This window comes from Haliaeetus albicilla, chromosome 4 (genome assembly GCF_947461875.1).
Source record: "Haliaeetus albicilla chromosome 4, bHalAlb1.1, whole genome shotgun sequence".
Lineage (NCBI taxonomy): Eukaryota > Metazoa > Chordata > Aves > Accipitriformes > Accipitridae > Haliaeetus > Haliaeetus albicilla.
The window spans coordinates 21,243,904-21,258,266 of record NC_091486.1 but is presented as its reverse complement, the minus strand read 5'-3'; the positions used below and the strand labels follow the sequence as shown (position 1 = coordinate 21,258,266).

The 14,363-nt window shown below is 39.7% G+C and overlaps 1 protein-coding gene across 10 annotated transcripts in view; it reads left to right on the top strand.

Moving 5' to 3' along the window:
- COBLL1 (cordon-bleu WH2 repeat protein like 1) overlaps positions 1-14,363 on the top strand; it is a 96,482-nt gene that overhangs the window by 35,156 nt on the left and 46,963 nt on the right. For 3 of the 10 annotated variants that reach the window (XM_069781263.1, XM_069781266.1, XM_069781261.1), the window contains exon 1: positions 116-223. The exons of 6 other annotated variants lie outside the window; for them this stretch is intronic. In XM_069781263.1, coding sequence (XP_069637364.1) covers positions 129-223 — 95 coding nt within the window. In that variant the 5' untranslated portion in view covers positions 116-128. Of the gene's footprint in view, positions 1-89; positions 224-14,363 lie in introns of those variants that run through there. One more of the 10 variants, XM_069781260.1, reaches the window with a different exon arrangement.

Sequence of the window (14,363 nt, the reverse complement as noted above, 5' to 3'; positions counted from 1 at the left end):
CTGTCAAGATTAATGGCTATACAAATCTCTAGATGTACTCTGCAGGCTGTTTGGTCAGGTGGTGGGATTATAAATAGGTAGGCTTACTGATGTCACCAGTAGCAGAAGTGAACAACAGTGCGCTTGCCATGCACACACACACTCCATCCCTTCTACCTACATATGCTATTGAAAGAAATTCACTTGATTTTAATGGAGAAGAAAAACCTGTGTTGTCTTGGAGGTAAGCAGAAAAGTAGTGTAGTCAATTTTAGCTATTATTCCCTCTCCTTGTTTAGATGATCAGCAGAATGGCTTCAAAGTAATACTTGTATTATCTTACTGGGGAGTGTCATACTAACAATAATTTTTTTTGCTATACATGGATAAAACTGTGACCCACAGAACTGTTCTGGTTGGTGTAAATGGGATTTCTGGAAGTGTTTGTTGATGTCAAGTGACACATTTTGCAAGACTAGATGGAAATGTTGGTATTCACAGAGCATTTTCTTGCTTGTTTGGTTGAGCTTGTCCTAACACCTGCTGTGAGGAAAAATATTTACCAATAATTGTATATCTGTGGTAGCATTTAAGTCATCGCTCTTTGAGGGAAAGCAGAATTTGGGTGTAGGACAGTACATAAATTGCCAGAACTCAAATGTAGGCCTGTAAAAAGAAAGAATAATTAATGTCTGTTGTCCTCTTTTCAGAGAAAGTATGTAATTCTTTTAGTCCAAGGTGCAAAAGCTTTTCTTAATCCTGTTTCTGGCTCAAAGATGAAGGTGTATAAAGACCTATAAATTTATCCATGTGGATGGACTGCTGAAATTTCCTGGTGCGTTTCTGGATATAGAAGCTGTTCCATGTTTTATTTTAAGTTGATGATTGGGGCCTAGAAGCTCAAATGAGGTTACTGAGATTATTTTAAATGAGGAATGTTGTTTTATGCAGACTGTAAGGCTTTTCTGACTTTGATCGTCTTTCATCTGATTTTGATCGAAGATTTTGTTTGGAAAAAAACCCACTTGTTATTTGTAATAACTTGTAAAAGTCAATTTCTTTAGTAGAGTCCTTGCTGTGTATTCTGTGTATTGCTTGAATATTATATTTCACTTTCATTTATCATGGAAAGCATTAAAACAATTTTGTAGTACCTAGATAGACTAAATGCCTAAATAACTGCACAAGGCCAAGATGCACTTTGCTTACAGCGACAAAGAAAGAATTTAAGAAATCTTGTGCAGTTTAACTTAAGTCAGTATGTTTCTGGCACTGAATCATATGTTACTATGTTAATAACTCAGCAGTGAAAAATACTGGGTGTAAACTTGTGATAGTGAAAGTTGAAAAGGGTGAGGGAGTGAATACAGGAGTGAAGTATAGTAGTTACAGCAAATTCTTCATTAGCATAGTTGTAGAGGAAAGTTTCTCTACATTCCCCAGAGCAGACTGCTGCTGCTGATTATAATAAAGGTTAGTAAGAAGTATGCTTATCTCTTTCCTGAGGAATTTTTTCCTACTTTATAGTTAATGCTGAAGTCCTGTACCCTTTTTCAGAAAGAGCAGAGGCTTTCTAATGAAAGTAACGGGTCATCCAAAATAGCTTTGGTGTTACCACCATCATGCAGGGAGCCAGCTTTCTTTGAAGGAATAGCTTCTTGCATCCTTGCCTGTTGCAAGAATCCAGTAAGAAATGGATCTAGGGGATTCTGAGTGTGCAGAAGAAAGTGGAGAAGGTAGCTAATGACAGCTCTTGTATGTAGATGGGGATGACTTTGGGGAGGAAATAATAGCATTCATTCGGGGCCCTGAATTGCCAACCAATGAGGGAGTTTAAGTTAAAGTAGGACAAAGGGGAGGGAGCATCTGCTGTCAGAGGCAGCAAAGGTGGCTATGAAAACTGCTGGTTGGGCTTATGCTATGAAGAGAGCTGGGATAGGGCTTCCAGCTGTGCTTTGCACCACCCATCTCCCCTCACATGGTGCATAAGAGATCAGGCTTGGGTTCCAGCAGCAGCACTGACATTTGAGGAGGTAGTAAATGTGACCCTGTTCCTGAAGGTAGGAGGGTTTCCCACTTCGCTTTCTGAGGAGGATGCACGGAGAGGAGTGAGTGTTGAGGAGAAGCTGTGAAAGATGAGCAGGAGGATCTGGTGGCAGGTGGGTACTCAAAGCATTTCTTCTTAGTTTTGCAAGGAGTGTTAGCCTGAGATGCTCAGCGATTCTGTTTGGGGAAGTAAACCTATGTTGTTCATACTTCGCGAGAAACCTCTTGATTACATCCTAGCTTTCAGGATATTAACTGCCAAGATGCTTCTCTTGCAATCTAGTAACGAAAATGCTTGGTTTTGTACAATTTGTTAGCCTGAACTTAACTTTTTTATCTTTTGTTTTCTTTCCTTTAATGAACTAGGGTGCCTTGTTTGCTGACACGGTTGTCTGAGTAGGAAGTCTGTCCATTCTTCATGGACACACACATGTCCATGTCACATGGCATCTATGTGTGTGTGGTGTTGGTTTTTTTGAAGCTTCTTGCTCAGGATAGGACACTTTCCCTGCTTTCCATTCCCTTCCAATGCTTAATATCATGTCTGTTCTCCAGTTTACTAAACTGTCCTATTTCTTGGTTATGCAAATGTACAAAACATTTTGGTAGTTAAAGGACATAACTGCTAAGAGAAGGCTTCTGGTGGCTGAAGAGCTTTCTACAAGGGAGAAAACTTGTTCTCTCCAAAGACCTGCATGAAAAACAGAAATTAGCTGCAGTGCTTCCCAAAGTTGCATCGCTGTGCTTAGCTCAATTATTCTTCCTGTATCTGAATCTTCAGCTGAGAAATGGGACTGTTGCAGTTGAACCCAACCTTCTATAACAGCTAAAAGGAAGAGGGAGTAAAGTTTGTCTTCCCTGTTGTTACTGCAAAGCTTCCTAGCTGCTGTCCTGCAATATTTTATCTATTACCCACCTACACCTGTGTTCCTATATTTGAGGCATGTCTGTATGTGAGGAAAAAGGGAAGGGTCCATATTAGCCTCTTTCCTGGCCGCTGTGATACTGAGTGGCTCTGCTTTTCTTTTCCCTACCTTTCCCAACCTCTAAATCCATCCAGTTCCTGCCTACAGTGTTACTACTAAAACATGATTTTGAACAGGAGAGAAAAGCAGCAGTAGAAAAGCTCAGATAAATTGACAATTCTTACCTCTATTGATGTTCAGAATAGCAGCTGAAAAAGCCATGAGCAGAGCTAGGAGTTTTTCATCTGCAGTCTTTGAAAAGACAGTGGTGTTATACCTGCTTTCATGACTAGGAGGTAACAGCCAGAAGGGCAGATTCAGGTTTTGCTCTATTTGAGAGCCCTTAATTGAACTTTTTTTACTGGCCATGGGAGAAAAAGATCTGTATGACCATCCTTTTATAGCAGTTCTTGAAAAAGATTTGAAGGTTTGTTCCTAGTGGAGGTAACATATGTTTGCTTGAGTTTTAAGCATTTGTTAGATTTATTAGTGTATCAAAGGTTAAGCTCCCCCTTTCAGTTCAAGCTGCTCTTTGTTTTCTTTTCCTGTTTATTCAGCCAGTTATATATTACTCAATTACTGTTACAGATTTACTGCTTTCTCTTCCCTGCTCTCCTTCCTTTCTGTCAGGCTGTTTTCATAACTGTAAATACAATAAAGGCTAAGTGAGTCATAAGAAGTTTTAATAGTTTTGAATGTCATTCAAGTTTTTTGTACTCTCTTTTGGTAGTAAAACTGTGTTTAAAAAACTGTGTTTTTTTCATTTGATACTCTGAAAAGGTTGCAAATAGATTTAAGTATCTGCTTGCTGTAGAGGTGTGTTGCACATGGACATGCCAAGTTTGTGTTCGTATTTTGTGTTAGCCTTATTTACTTCAGAAATCTAAGTTCTTAGTCTCCTTCGAAGTAACGTCATTGGAACTAATTTTCCACTACACCTCTTCTTTTTTGTTTGTTTTATTTATTTATTTTTAAGGAGAAAAATAAATACTTCTTTTGGCACAACAATGTGCTGTAAAGGAACTTTTGTATCGGAATACATTTCTATAATTCCTCAGTAATAATAATAAATTTTATGCTAATTTATAACATAAAGTATTTTTTTATCCTCTGTTGCCTGCTAGGATTCTGAGCTCTTGGCTGTCTTCCTAATGGTGAGGCAATTCTAATGCCTAGAGAGGAGCTATGTTTTGTTGGATGGCATAAGACAACACTAAGTCAGTAGCTATCTGTCCTCAGGAGTTGGGTAGTCTTTCATATGTTTTAAGTGAGCTTGAAAAGGTCATCGTAATAATAGTTATGATTGGGCTTTGAACAGCAATGAATGAATCATTTTTCTAGAAAAGTTTTAAATTTGTACTTGACTTAATTACGTTACATAAGCTTATACTGGAGTTGGTGCCCGTTTAATGCTAAGAGGAGCACAATTAAAAGCATGCCTGTACCTTAGATTTGTGTTTATATTGCCTCTGAATCTCCCGTTTTTCCTTGTAATAAGAGAAAACATTGCATGAATTATGGCTCGAATACAGTCTCTTCTGTTTTCAAGACTGCCACTGCCATGGGGACAGACAATCAGACAGGCAAGTGTCTGTTCCAAATGGTCTGGAGGGAACTGGAGGATTCATTTGCTGCTTTCTCGCTTTTAGTGTGAACCAGACGTCCGAAGATTCCATTAAGCTTTCACCTTACTGTCATGGTTACCGTCCCAGTCCCATGATTTATTTCCCTCTAGGATAAGACTTTTTTTAAAAAATTCTTTTCTTCAGAGCTATGAGGCTAATTAGGGGGGGATTCCACACATCCCATTGGCTAGGAAAAACATTTCTCTAGCAAGAGTTTTGAAAACGTCTTGATTCCAGGGATGCCTCGTTTTCTTGATCCCGTTTATTTATGGAAAGAGAGTGGAAACGTAGGTACTTTAAATTTTTTGCTTTTGTTGTAGCAGTCATCTGAACATGGGCATAAATTAAGGAATATCTGCAGATGATTTGTTGTTTGCTGGAACCTCACTGGGTAAACCCATAGAGATGATCTTTAAATATCAGTTTATTAATAATCTTATCACCTGTAGCGTTACTACTGGCATGTCAATTGGTATATCGGTTGCACAATACGTTTTTGTGTTGGGAGAGCTATTTACCCACTGTCTCTTTTCTAGTACCATCTTATTCTTATGTAATATTTTCTAAAATACCAGTATTATTTGCAATATTGGTCTCCTTTCAGCCTTGGGAATCTGAAGAGAGAAGTGCACTGTGAAATACCCCATTACCACAAAAGATAAAAATTGTAAATTGAATTTAACTGGAACTTGAACTTAAAATGTGCTTCTGAACTTTGGGGGTTTTTGGTACCTCTTGAGCCACCTGCTAGGCACAATATCCCTACAATATAGCCTCAGAATCTTCCTCAAATAACTAAGTGGCTGAATTTAGAACCTGAAAGCTGATATTTCTTTTGGAGCAAGTACAGCAAATATTTTTCCTTTATTTTGTCCTACATGTATCATAAGCCTGGCTTGAAGGGATAACCTAAGAATGGACAGTGCTTGACTCTCATTGATCCATACCTTGATCTTGACATCCAGCTGGTGCTTTTATCATAGAAATAGAGGCAGACTGTGTGCTAAACAGTGATACTGATCTAGAGATGAAAGCCTAGCATCAAGACTGATAGGCATGTTACATAGATGCCATGAGGCTGGTACAGCAAATACTTAGACTGCTTAATGTTAAGGATAAATATTAGAATACCTATAGTATGTTAAAACAAAAGTAACCTTTTTTGCAGCACTTCTGGCAACCCAAATTTTGTGTAGAAACCTGTGTGCCTGGTATTAACTTAGTCAAGATGAATAGACTGTGACATTTCAACTAGTCAAATTCCAGTTAAAAATTGATATTTTAGGTTCCACCAAAAAGAGAGGTGCTTTTCATGACCAACAGCAAACTGGTCTTTGAGCATGATTTAGATATAAGTAGAGGTGATAGCAAGTTAGAGACTCAATGGAAGTCTTCAGATAAACATTAAATGTTTTCTGGTTAATCTTAGTGTGAGAATGCCAGACATGGTGAAAAAGCTCCATTAGGAATGAAACAAGAACAGTTCTTAGATGAATTTTATGTTTACAGTCCCATGTGGGTCTCTATTCTTACAAAACATCAGCCACAGACCTAAGTAGGAAGTTCAGACATTCAGTTAGAAGGTGGGAAGAAGTGTTTCCACTTTAGAAACTGCACATTATGGTCTGCTGATACTTTAAAAACAAAATTGTAAGTCTACTAATATGCAGAACAAATCTTAGTGTTTTGGAATAGCTTTTCTGTCATGTACCAGAAGTTGTGTGGTCTTAAGGATTGTGATTAAGAAAAGTATATTGTTTTAAGACTTTCATTAAAAGGTGAATGTGGACAATGTGTTACATCATTAGAGAAGAAAGCAACGTACTGCTGAGGAGTCTCTTCTCTGTGATCCAAATGCAGTTGTGTGAAAACAAAATAATGTCTAGAAGAAGACACAATATTATCAGTCTGGTGACTTTTTTGTTGTTGTTGTTTCTTGGCAAGCAGTGCTGTAATTGAAAGCAAAAGTTGAATGTGCCATTCAAGACTAGGTTCAGTGTTTAATTTCCGTACATAGGAAAAATTTAGACTGTTTTATGTAAAAAGGGAGGGACAAAGAAGTTTGATGGTGCATACATACAGCCATACATCTTAAGCAAAGGCAAAGATTCATGCGGAGTCTAATGACTGTATACCTATTTCATGTATTATAAAAAGGTGAGTCAAAGCTGGGAGTGGTTGTGATGCTTTTCGTGTCTGCCATTCTGTGATACTTGTTTGAGGTGAAATGTCTGGACTCTTCAGTTCGATTGTCTTTACAACAAATATAAAATGACCAGGAAAAAGCGGTTTCTGTTTTTTCCTTCACATTTTCAGCATTTTGGGTTTTTTGTTTGGTTGGTTTGCTTAGTTTCTCTAGTCTATAGTTTATTTCAAGCTTGGTTCTTGATCTCCTTGCAGGTTGTGGTTTGCTTTCCCAGTTCATCTGAGCCTTTTTTCCCTGTTAGGATGTTCATTTGTCTTAGTCTCTCAGTGCAAGACCTAGACACAAGATGGGCTCTACCAGTAGGCAGTAACTTTACCTGAAGAAAGGATGCCTATTCTCAAATGGCAGCCACTTAACTTGATCCATTGCATGGGCTTCTGCTGTAAACCCTAGACTCCACTAAGGGTAGTTTTCAGGAGTTGCCTCACTTCTGTATCTTTATGTCCATTCCAAGGTGGGAACTGTGTTCTTGAGGAGCACAGTCTACTTGTTGACTGTTAGTTCTGGGAGTTTGCCTTCATAGCCTTAGGTGCTTGGTGAGTCGTAAAGCTTCAAGGAAATGTCTTGGTCATTTCATGCACCTCTACCATGTAGTGCCCATTTCCTGCTGTGGGATGGTCATGGTCTGAATTCTGTTTTGTAGCAGCTTTAGGGAAAACCAGTGCTGACCATCTGGAACTGACAGAGTGACTCTGAATAAAATAGAAGGAGAAGTTGAGATGTTATGTTAGTCTCTGAATGGTTTATTTGACGTTCTTTATCTCGGAGGTTTTCTTTCATCTGGAGGTGCTCCTAAAAGCATACTCTTTTCTGCAATCATTGTTCTCCATTAGATTTGACTGATGGCTTGCAGTCTTATTTGGAGGAGTATTAGAGCTAAAATTGGGACAATGCAACCGTAAAGGTCGCGGAAGGTAAGTAAATTTAGGGACTTCCCATTCCAAGCCCTGATCAGAGAATCTAGGCAGTGAACTCTAATTTGCCAATGAGTGTGCCATAGCATAAAACGTGTTGTATAGAAGCAACTGTACTTTTTCTGGCAGGAGAATTTTGTGACAAATCAAGAGTGACAACAAGAGTCCTTGTTCTTACCAAACATTAAAATACATAGACTTTTGCTGATGCTAGTTAGTATTCAGTTCAGTTGTATTGTTCTTGTGATTCAACAGCTGTGCAGAGCGTGTTTTGATACAGCTGTAGCATAACTTCTGACTTCTTGATCTAAAACTTTAAGTGACTGAAAAAATTCTAGAATTTGTTTCAAGCAACTTGTTAGAAATGTGTGTGTATGGAGGAGGTAGGATGCAGCAAACAGCAGTGAAAGGTGGTTAAGATGTATGTAGTTACAGGTGGCGTTCTTCCATTTTCTGAGTGTGACAGTCGTTAAGGGGGAGAATCTCTAGAAGCTTATAAACAAAATAGCCTTTCCTGTTTTGGAAAAAGCTAAAAGTGTGAGTTTTTTGTGAGAACAGTCCCAATTCATTGGGCAGTGTAAAGCAAAGGATTTCCAGTCAGTTCTTTTTCTGTCAGCTTCAGGCTTGGGCTGGAAGAAGCCAGGATGGGAATGGGTGAATCCAAGGTGTGAAAGAGAAGTCTTTCTGAAAATGAGAAAAGCAGATCACCTTGTTTTGTGGTATGAAATAAATATAATTTTAAAGATAAGCTAGCAAGTGGACTTACAATGAAGTATTGCAAAATGTTAAGATGTGTGCTTGCAATAAACACATACATACGTTGTTGTAGTGGTGTGTACTATGACACTGTTGATTTTAACTGATACCATGCAATGTTTCCACATAATGATGAACAGATAATTTAGGGACTCGGGAATTTTCTGCTGTTTGCTAATAGCACACAGGAAAATAGAAACTCGTATGTTGTAGGATGTTAGCTGTTAAGGTTTTGTTTTTAAATACAGATTTTTAATGAAATCTCTAATGAAAATATATACCTTATTACACATTACTCGTTAAATTATTTGTTTTCACTGATCTCTGGAAGAAGGTGGGGTTTTGTTTTGTTTTGTTTTGCTTTAAGAGACTAGATGCCAAGTATCAGATCACAGACAGGAAAAAAAGCTTCATGTACATAGAAGATAAATCCTGTGCTCACCTATAGGCTATTCCGCTGTGCTGATGGGGGTGGGAAGAGTAATGGTCCTATTTCTTGAGTATTTTCATTTCAGTCTATCACAAGGTTATGCAGAGTGACTTTACAACACCTCTGTAGCTACTATAACAAGAAAAGCTGTGTATTCCAGTTCTCAAGCTAAAAGAAAAATAATTCACGTGGAACAGATAAGTCAATCCGATTGTTAGTATTTGGATTACGAGCAATAAAAATGAAAATCATGCTGCATTTCACTAAAGGAAAGAAAACAAAATATCATCATAATTATACTGCAGGTGAAACCAGCCTTTCAGACTGGTCCATGGACAATAGACAGTATTGTAAAATACTGCATTTTTCATGTGTTTGATTAAGTAATGATCAAGTCCCAATGTGGGAGCTCCAACTTGAAAACTAACTTGAAATGTGGATTACTGAACATTTATGTCTTATGAAATACTTCCTCTCCTCCTTTTTTCTTTTTTTTTTTTCTTTTAAAGAGGTTATCTATACATATGCCCTGAAACATATAGCAGTGATTTTTTGAGTGACTTGCATTGATAACTTCAGTCATTGCTGGACTATGATGGGCAGAATCAGATAGTAATGCTGCAGTTGTCTCCAAGCTTTTTCCTAGCAAGTACTGTTTGATTTTGAAGATGTGCAGTGGTGATGCTGTGAAACCATAATCACCAAAGAGGGAACTGAATAAACAGGAGGAAATTTGGTACGTTCATGATAGTTGCTTAGTATAGAAGACAGATTTGCTCTGTGAGTATTAAAGGTGAGAATTGGGATGGGAATGCTTATAGGCAAAAGTAGGGGCTTAAATATTTTGTATACCTGTTGGCCAAAACTGATGTTTTATTGTAAACAAAACAAATTAATGTAGTTGATGTAGGCCTGAACTCTTGTTCAACTGTTCTTTGGTTGAGCAGGTGATGTGCAAGGTTTTGGCTGTCTGCTACTTTGGTGTAGCAGTGAAGCAGCATTATTGTGATAATCAAGAAAGCATTATAATAATTGCTTGGGGTGAGAGGTCAAAGGCAAGAAAAGCTCTAGAAGAAGCTTTATCACAGCAGCCTTTTTCCTCTTGTGATGTGATCGTAGTAGAGCTAGATCCTTTTCTGACTCTGAGTGAAACTAAAATTAAGTGCTGCTTGTGTTTTGGCATACATAATTTTGTAAAGTTTGATATAAAAAAAATGTGTAGTTGCTCTTTGTATAAACCAGTGTTCTTCATGGTGCCATAAGTCAAATTACAAACTTAAGCCTATCTGTTGTGCAGTAGGAGGTTTTTATTGTACTATGTTTAATGAACTTTTTCAGTACCTGAGAGATGACTGAATTGCAGGTGAGGTCCCCTTATGACCTTTCCTGTCCTAGGTGATTGCTATAGAGAACTTGAGAGATGGTTATGATGTTGGAGGTTAGATTGAAAATAATTTCAGTGAGAGGGCTATCAAGCTGTCTTTGTATAGTGTCTCATGTAATTGTGTTCAAAAGGGGAGGTGCTGTAAACATTAATATACCTTGATACCAAGATTTGAAGAGGTGGTGTTTTTTATGCTGTAGCCTTCGGTTGTGCACAAATCTAGTAGATAGATTTCCTCTTTTTTTTTCCTCCAGTTTTTTGGGGAAAGTGATCCTTATTGAAAGGAACTGCTGGCGATAACTGGAATATCCAGGTCACTGTCAGTTCAAGTATTTCTCATTATTTTAAAGTGCCTTCCTCTAGTTACTGATAGTTAAAAATATACTGCTTGTAACTTTCTAACAGGAATTTTTTGAAAATCAAATAAATAGATGCTTTATTTATTTACTGTGCCAGACCTTTGTTTTAAAAAGGGCTTCCACACATTCAGATCACTGACACTATTATTTTTTTTGGCAAGCAGGAGATATATTGAGATACAGTAATGACACTTTATTCTGTAGAAGTGGGATCTGAAGCACATAAAATGTTGACTTTATGGCCTTGCATTTGATTTTAAAAGATGTATTGTTTTTCTTAAAATGATAAAGTCTTCTATCTGCATTGGGCTGAAAGAATTCTTTAATGTCTCTACAGGAATTGTATTCTGTCACAAAGACTGGTGGGAATTGTAGGTGGGACTTCAGAAATTTAAATTTTGAAGAGATATGAATCAATTCTCTTAGGAACAATATCATCTCACAAGATGAGGGCTAGCTGAAAGTCTTGGCATAAGCAGTGGGCTCCAGGTGCCCTGGTAACAAGGGAAATACAAACTCTGCCCAGGCTGTACCAGCTTGTGTTTGTGGGACCCTGTGAGAGTGTTGTGGGTGTCCCTTGGGCTGCCTTTTCCAGGGCTAGGAAGAATCAGAGAAAAAAGGGGGAGTTCTTGTTTGGTTGGTTGGATTTTTTTTCTTTCCTGCTTTGTCTTAACCAATTGGTTAAACAGAAGATGACAGTCAAGCAGTTCCAGCATAATAGGTAGCTGGAATTGTTTACCTGGTGATAAACAGCGGGGAGCACATCCCTTCAGGTGAGTGGAGATTGGCAGTTTTAACGTCTGGTGTAGGGAAGGTCAGTCAGTTAATAGAGCTGGGACCTGTGGAGACTAGGAAGGAGTGAGGACCCACATTGTGTAGGATACTGCATCACAATTTCCAGAGGAGTTCTTATATTATGAGTTGTGGCCTTATTTGGTTAAAATTTCACTTTTAGCTGCCTCTATATCATAGCTTAAATAAGCTGTACTTTGATTCTTCCTGCAGCTTTCCTTTAGTTCTGTGGTAGCCATGAAAATAAAGAGCATGGTTTTGGCTGTTCTAACTCCTTCTAATATTTACTTTGAAAATTAGATTAGGTCTGCTTAGCTTCTAGCATATCTGGAAGCTATCTGAACATGAAAGGTGCCGTGAGTGAGACCATTTACTCAACACCTTTTTTCTGACCTCTAAAGTGTTATTTGTATATGATAGCAAATTTATTCTCTTTGTTATGGTTGTATTTTGTCTTACTAAAAATCAAGGGTTTTCTTCTCTTCAGAAGAAACTACCTGACACTCCCTCTGTCTTTTTAGCAAATTCAGTAAAAACCAGGAGCTCTCCAGGTTTGCTGAGTACCTGGTAGAGGTGAAGCAGCAAAAGAGAACTGGGCTTTTGTTTGTTTGTTTGTTTGTTCTTCATGATGCATAAGTGTTTGGAATGGTGCCATAGACTTGGAGTTATGTGGTTAATGCTGGTTTTACTTTTTGGTGTTTGAATAAAATGGCATGTGGAGGATGTCTTTGCAAGAGAAATCACCTGTGTCAGCTTTTTGGAGGGCCCATAGTGCAGAAGAGGAGGGTTTTGTTGGTTAAAACTACCTTGCAAGTATATTTCCACCATCCTGTCACTTGCTGCTCTTGATTTGCACCTGTAGATGTAATCATGGTAATGAATTGTTCTTGCTTCCCAATACCAGTGCTGGGGGTGCAGGGCTTCTGTTACCTGTCAGGCAGCCTCTCCTGTGGCAAGGTAGAGACACAAACTCAAGAAAAGAAAAAGCTACAAGACCAAATGTAAATACTTTGGGGTAAGAATGAGAGAATTGGTGAAAAATGAAGAAAAAAGAGACATGGCATCTGGAAACAGAAAATAAAAGTATTGGGATCCCCGTTGTTTAATAAGAGATTGCCAAAAACTCAGCATAACTTCTGAGAAAGTATACTTGGAGATTTTTCCTCCTTTGTGTGGGGTGGGAAATGTAAGCAAAACTAACCATGCAGATGTGCTAGAGATGGGTAGGGCACATAGCTCTGTACGTGGAGATTCAGCCGACCTTGTTACACTGCCTGACCCCGTGTGTGTGTTCTTTATAAATATGTAGAACTTCATATATCTAGCTGTTGCACACAAGTTTTGACAAAAGTATTTTATCAGTTCTAGCTCTCTACAGTTGTATTGGCTTTGCGTGGCAAGGTTTTGGTAGCGGGGAGGGGGGGGTTCAGTGGTGGCTTCTGTGAGAAGCTGCTGGAAGCTTCCCCTGTGTCCGACAGAGCCAATACCAGCCGGCTCTAAGACGGACCAGCCGGCTCTAAGACGGACCCGCCGCCAGCCAAGGCCGAGCTAATCAGCGATAGTGCTAACGCCTCTGTGATAACATTTTTAAGAAGGAAAAAAAGTTGCTGGGACGGAAATGGCAGCCGGAGAGAGGAGTGAGAACATGTAAGAGAAACAACCCTGCAGATCCCCAGGTCAGTGAAGAAGGAGGGGGCGGAGGTGCTGCAGGCGCCGGAGCAGAGATTCCCCTGCAGCCTGTGGTGAAGACCATGGTGAGGCAGGCTGTCCCTCTGCAGCCCAGGGAGGTCCACGGTGGAGCAGATATCCACCTGCAGCCTGTGGAGGACTCCCCGCCAGAGCAGGTGGGTTTCCGAAGGAGGCTGTGACCGCGTGGGAACCCCGCGCTGGAGCAGGCTCCTGGCAGGACCTGCGGATCTGTGGAGAGAGGAGCCCACACTGGAGAAGGTTTTCTGGCAGGACTTGTGACGCCGTGGGGGACCCACGCTGGAGCAGTGTGCTCCTGAAGGACTGCACACCGTGGCAAGGACCCATGCTGGAGCAGTTTGTGAAGAACTGCAGCCCATGGGAAGCGCCCATGTTGGAGAAAGTTCATGGAGGACTGTCTCCCGTGGGAGGAGCCCCACGCTGGAGCAGGGGAAGAGTGTGAGGAGTCCTGCCCCTGAGGAGGATGAAGCAGCAGAAAATAACGTGTGATGAACTGACCGTAAACCCCATTCCCCGTCCCCCTGTGCTGCTGGGGGGGCTTGGTAGAGAATCCGGGAGTGAAGTTGTGCTCGGGAAGAAGGGAGGGGTGGAGGGAAGGTGTTCTGAGATTTGGTTTTATTTCTCATTACCCTACTCTGGTTGATTGGCAATAAATTGAGTTAATTTTCCGCAATTTGAGTCTGTTTTGCCCGTGACGGTAATTGGTGGCTGATCTCTTCCTGTCCTTATCTCGACCCGCAAGCCCTTTGTTATATTTTCTCTCCCCTGTCCAGCTGAGCGGGGGTGGAGGGGGAGTGATAGAATGGCTTTGGTGGGCACCTGGAGTCCAGCCAGGGTCAACCCACCACAACAGTGCAAGTTAGACTCTGTATAAATCCGCATTTTACTGATATGGACCGTGCATTTATTGCTGTGTGTGATTAAGTGCTCTCCAGTTATAGTAAAGTTCCAGCAATGAAATTTCATTTTTCTGCTTAATGGAAAATAGAGTCCACTAGCATTTGCAAACAAATCTTTCTGTGGCATGTACTCTTCAAAGATTAAATTCTGAGTTCAGTTGCAACAAATATCTTTTAACAGTCTTTTGAAATCACTTAAAGATGTAAGAATGAGCAAAGAAGGGGAAAAGCAGTACTGCTTCACTTTGGGTTTGGATGGGGTTTGGTATTAATGTTGTTGGGTGAGTTTTTAGGGTTTGGT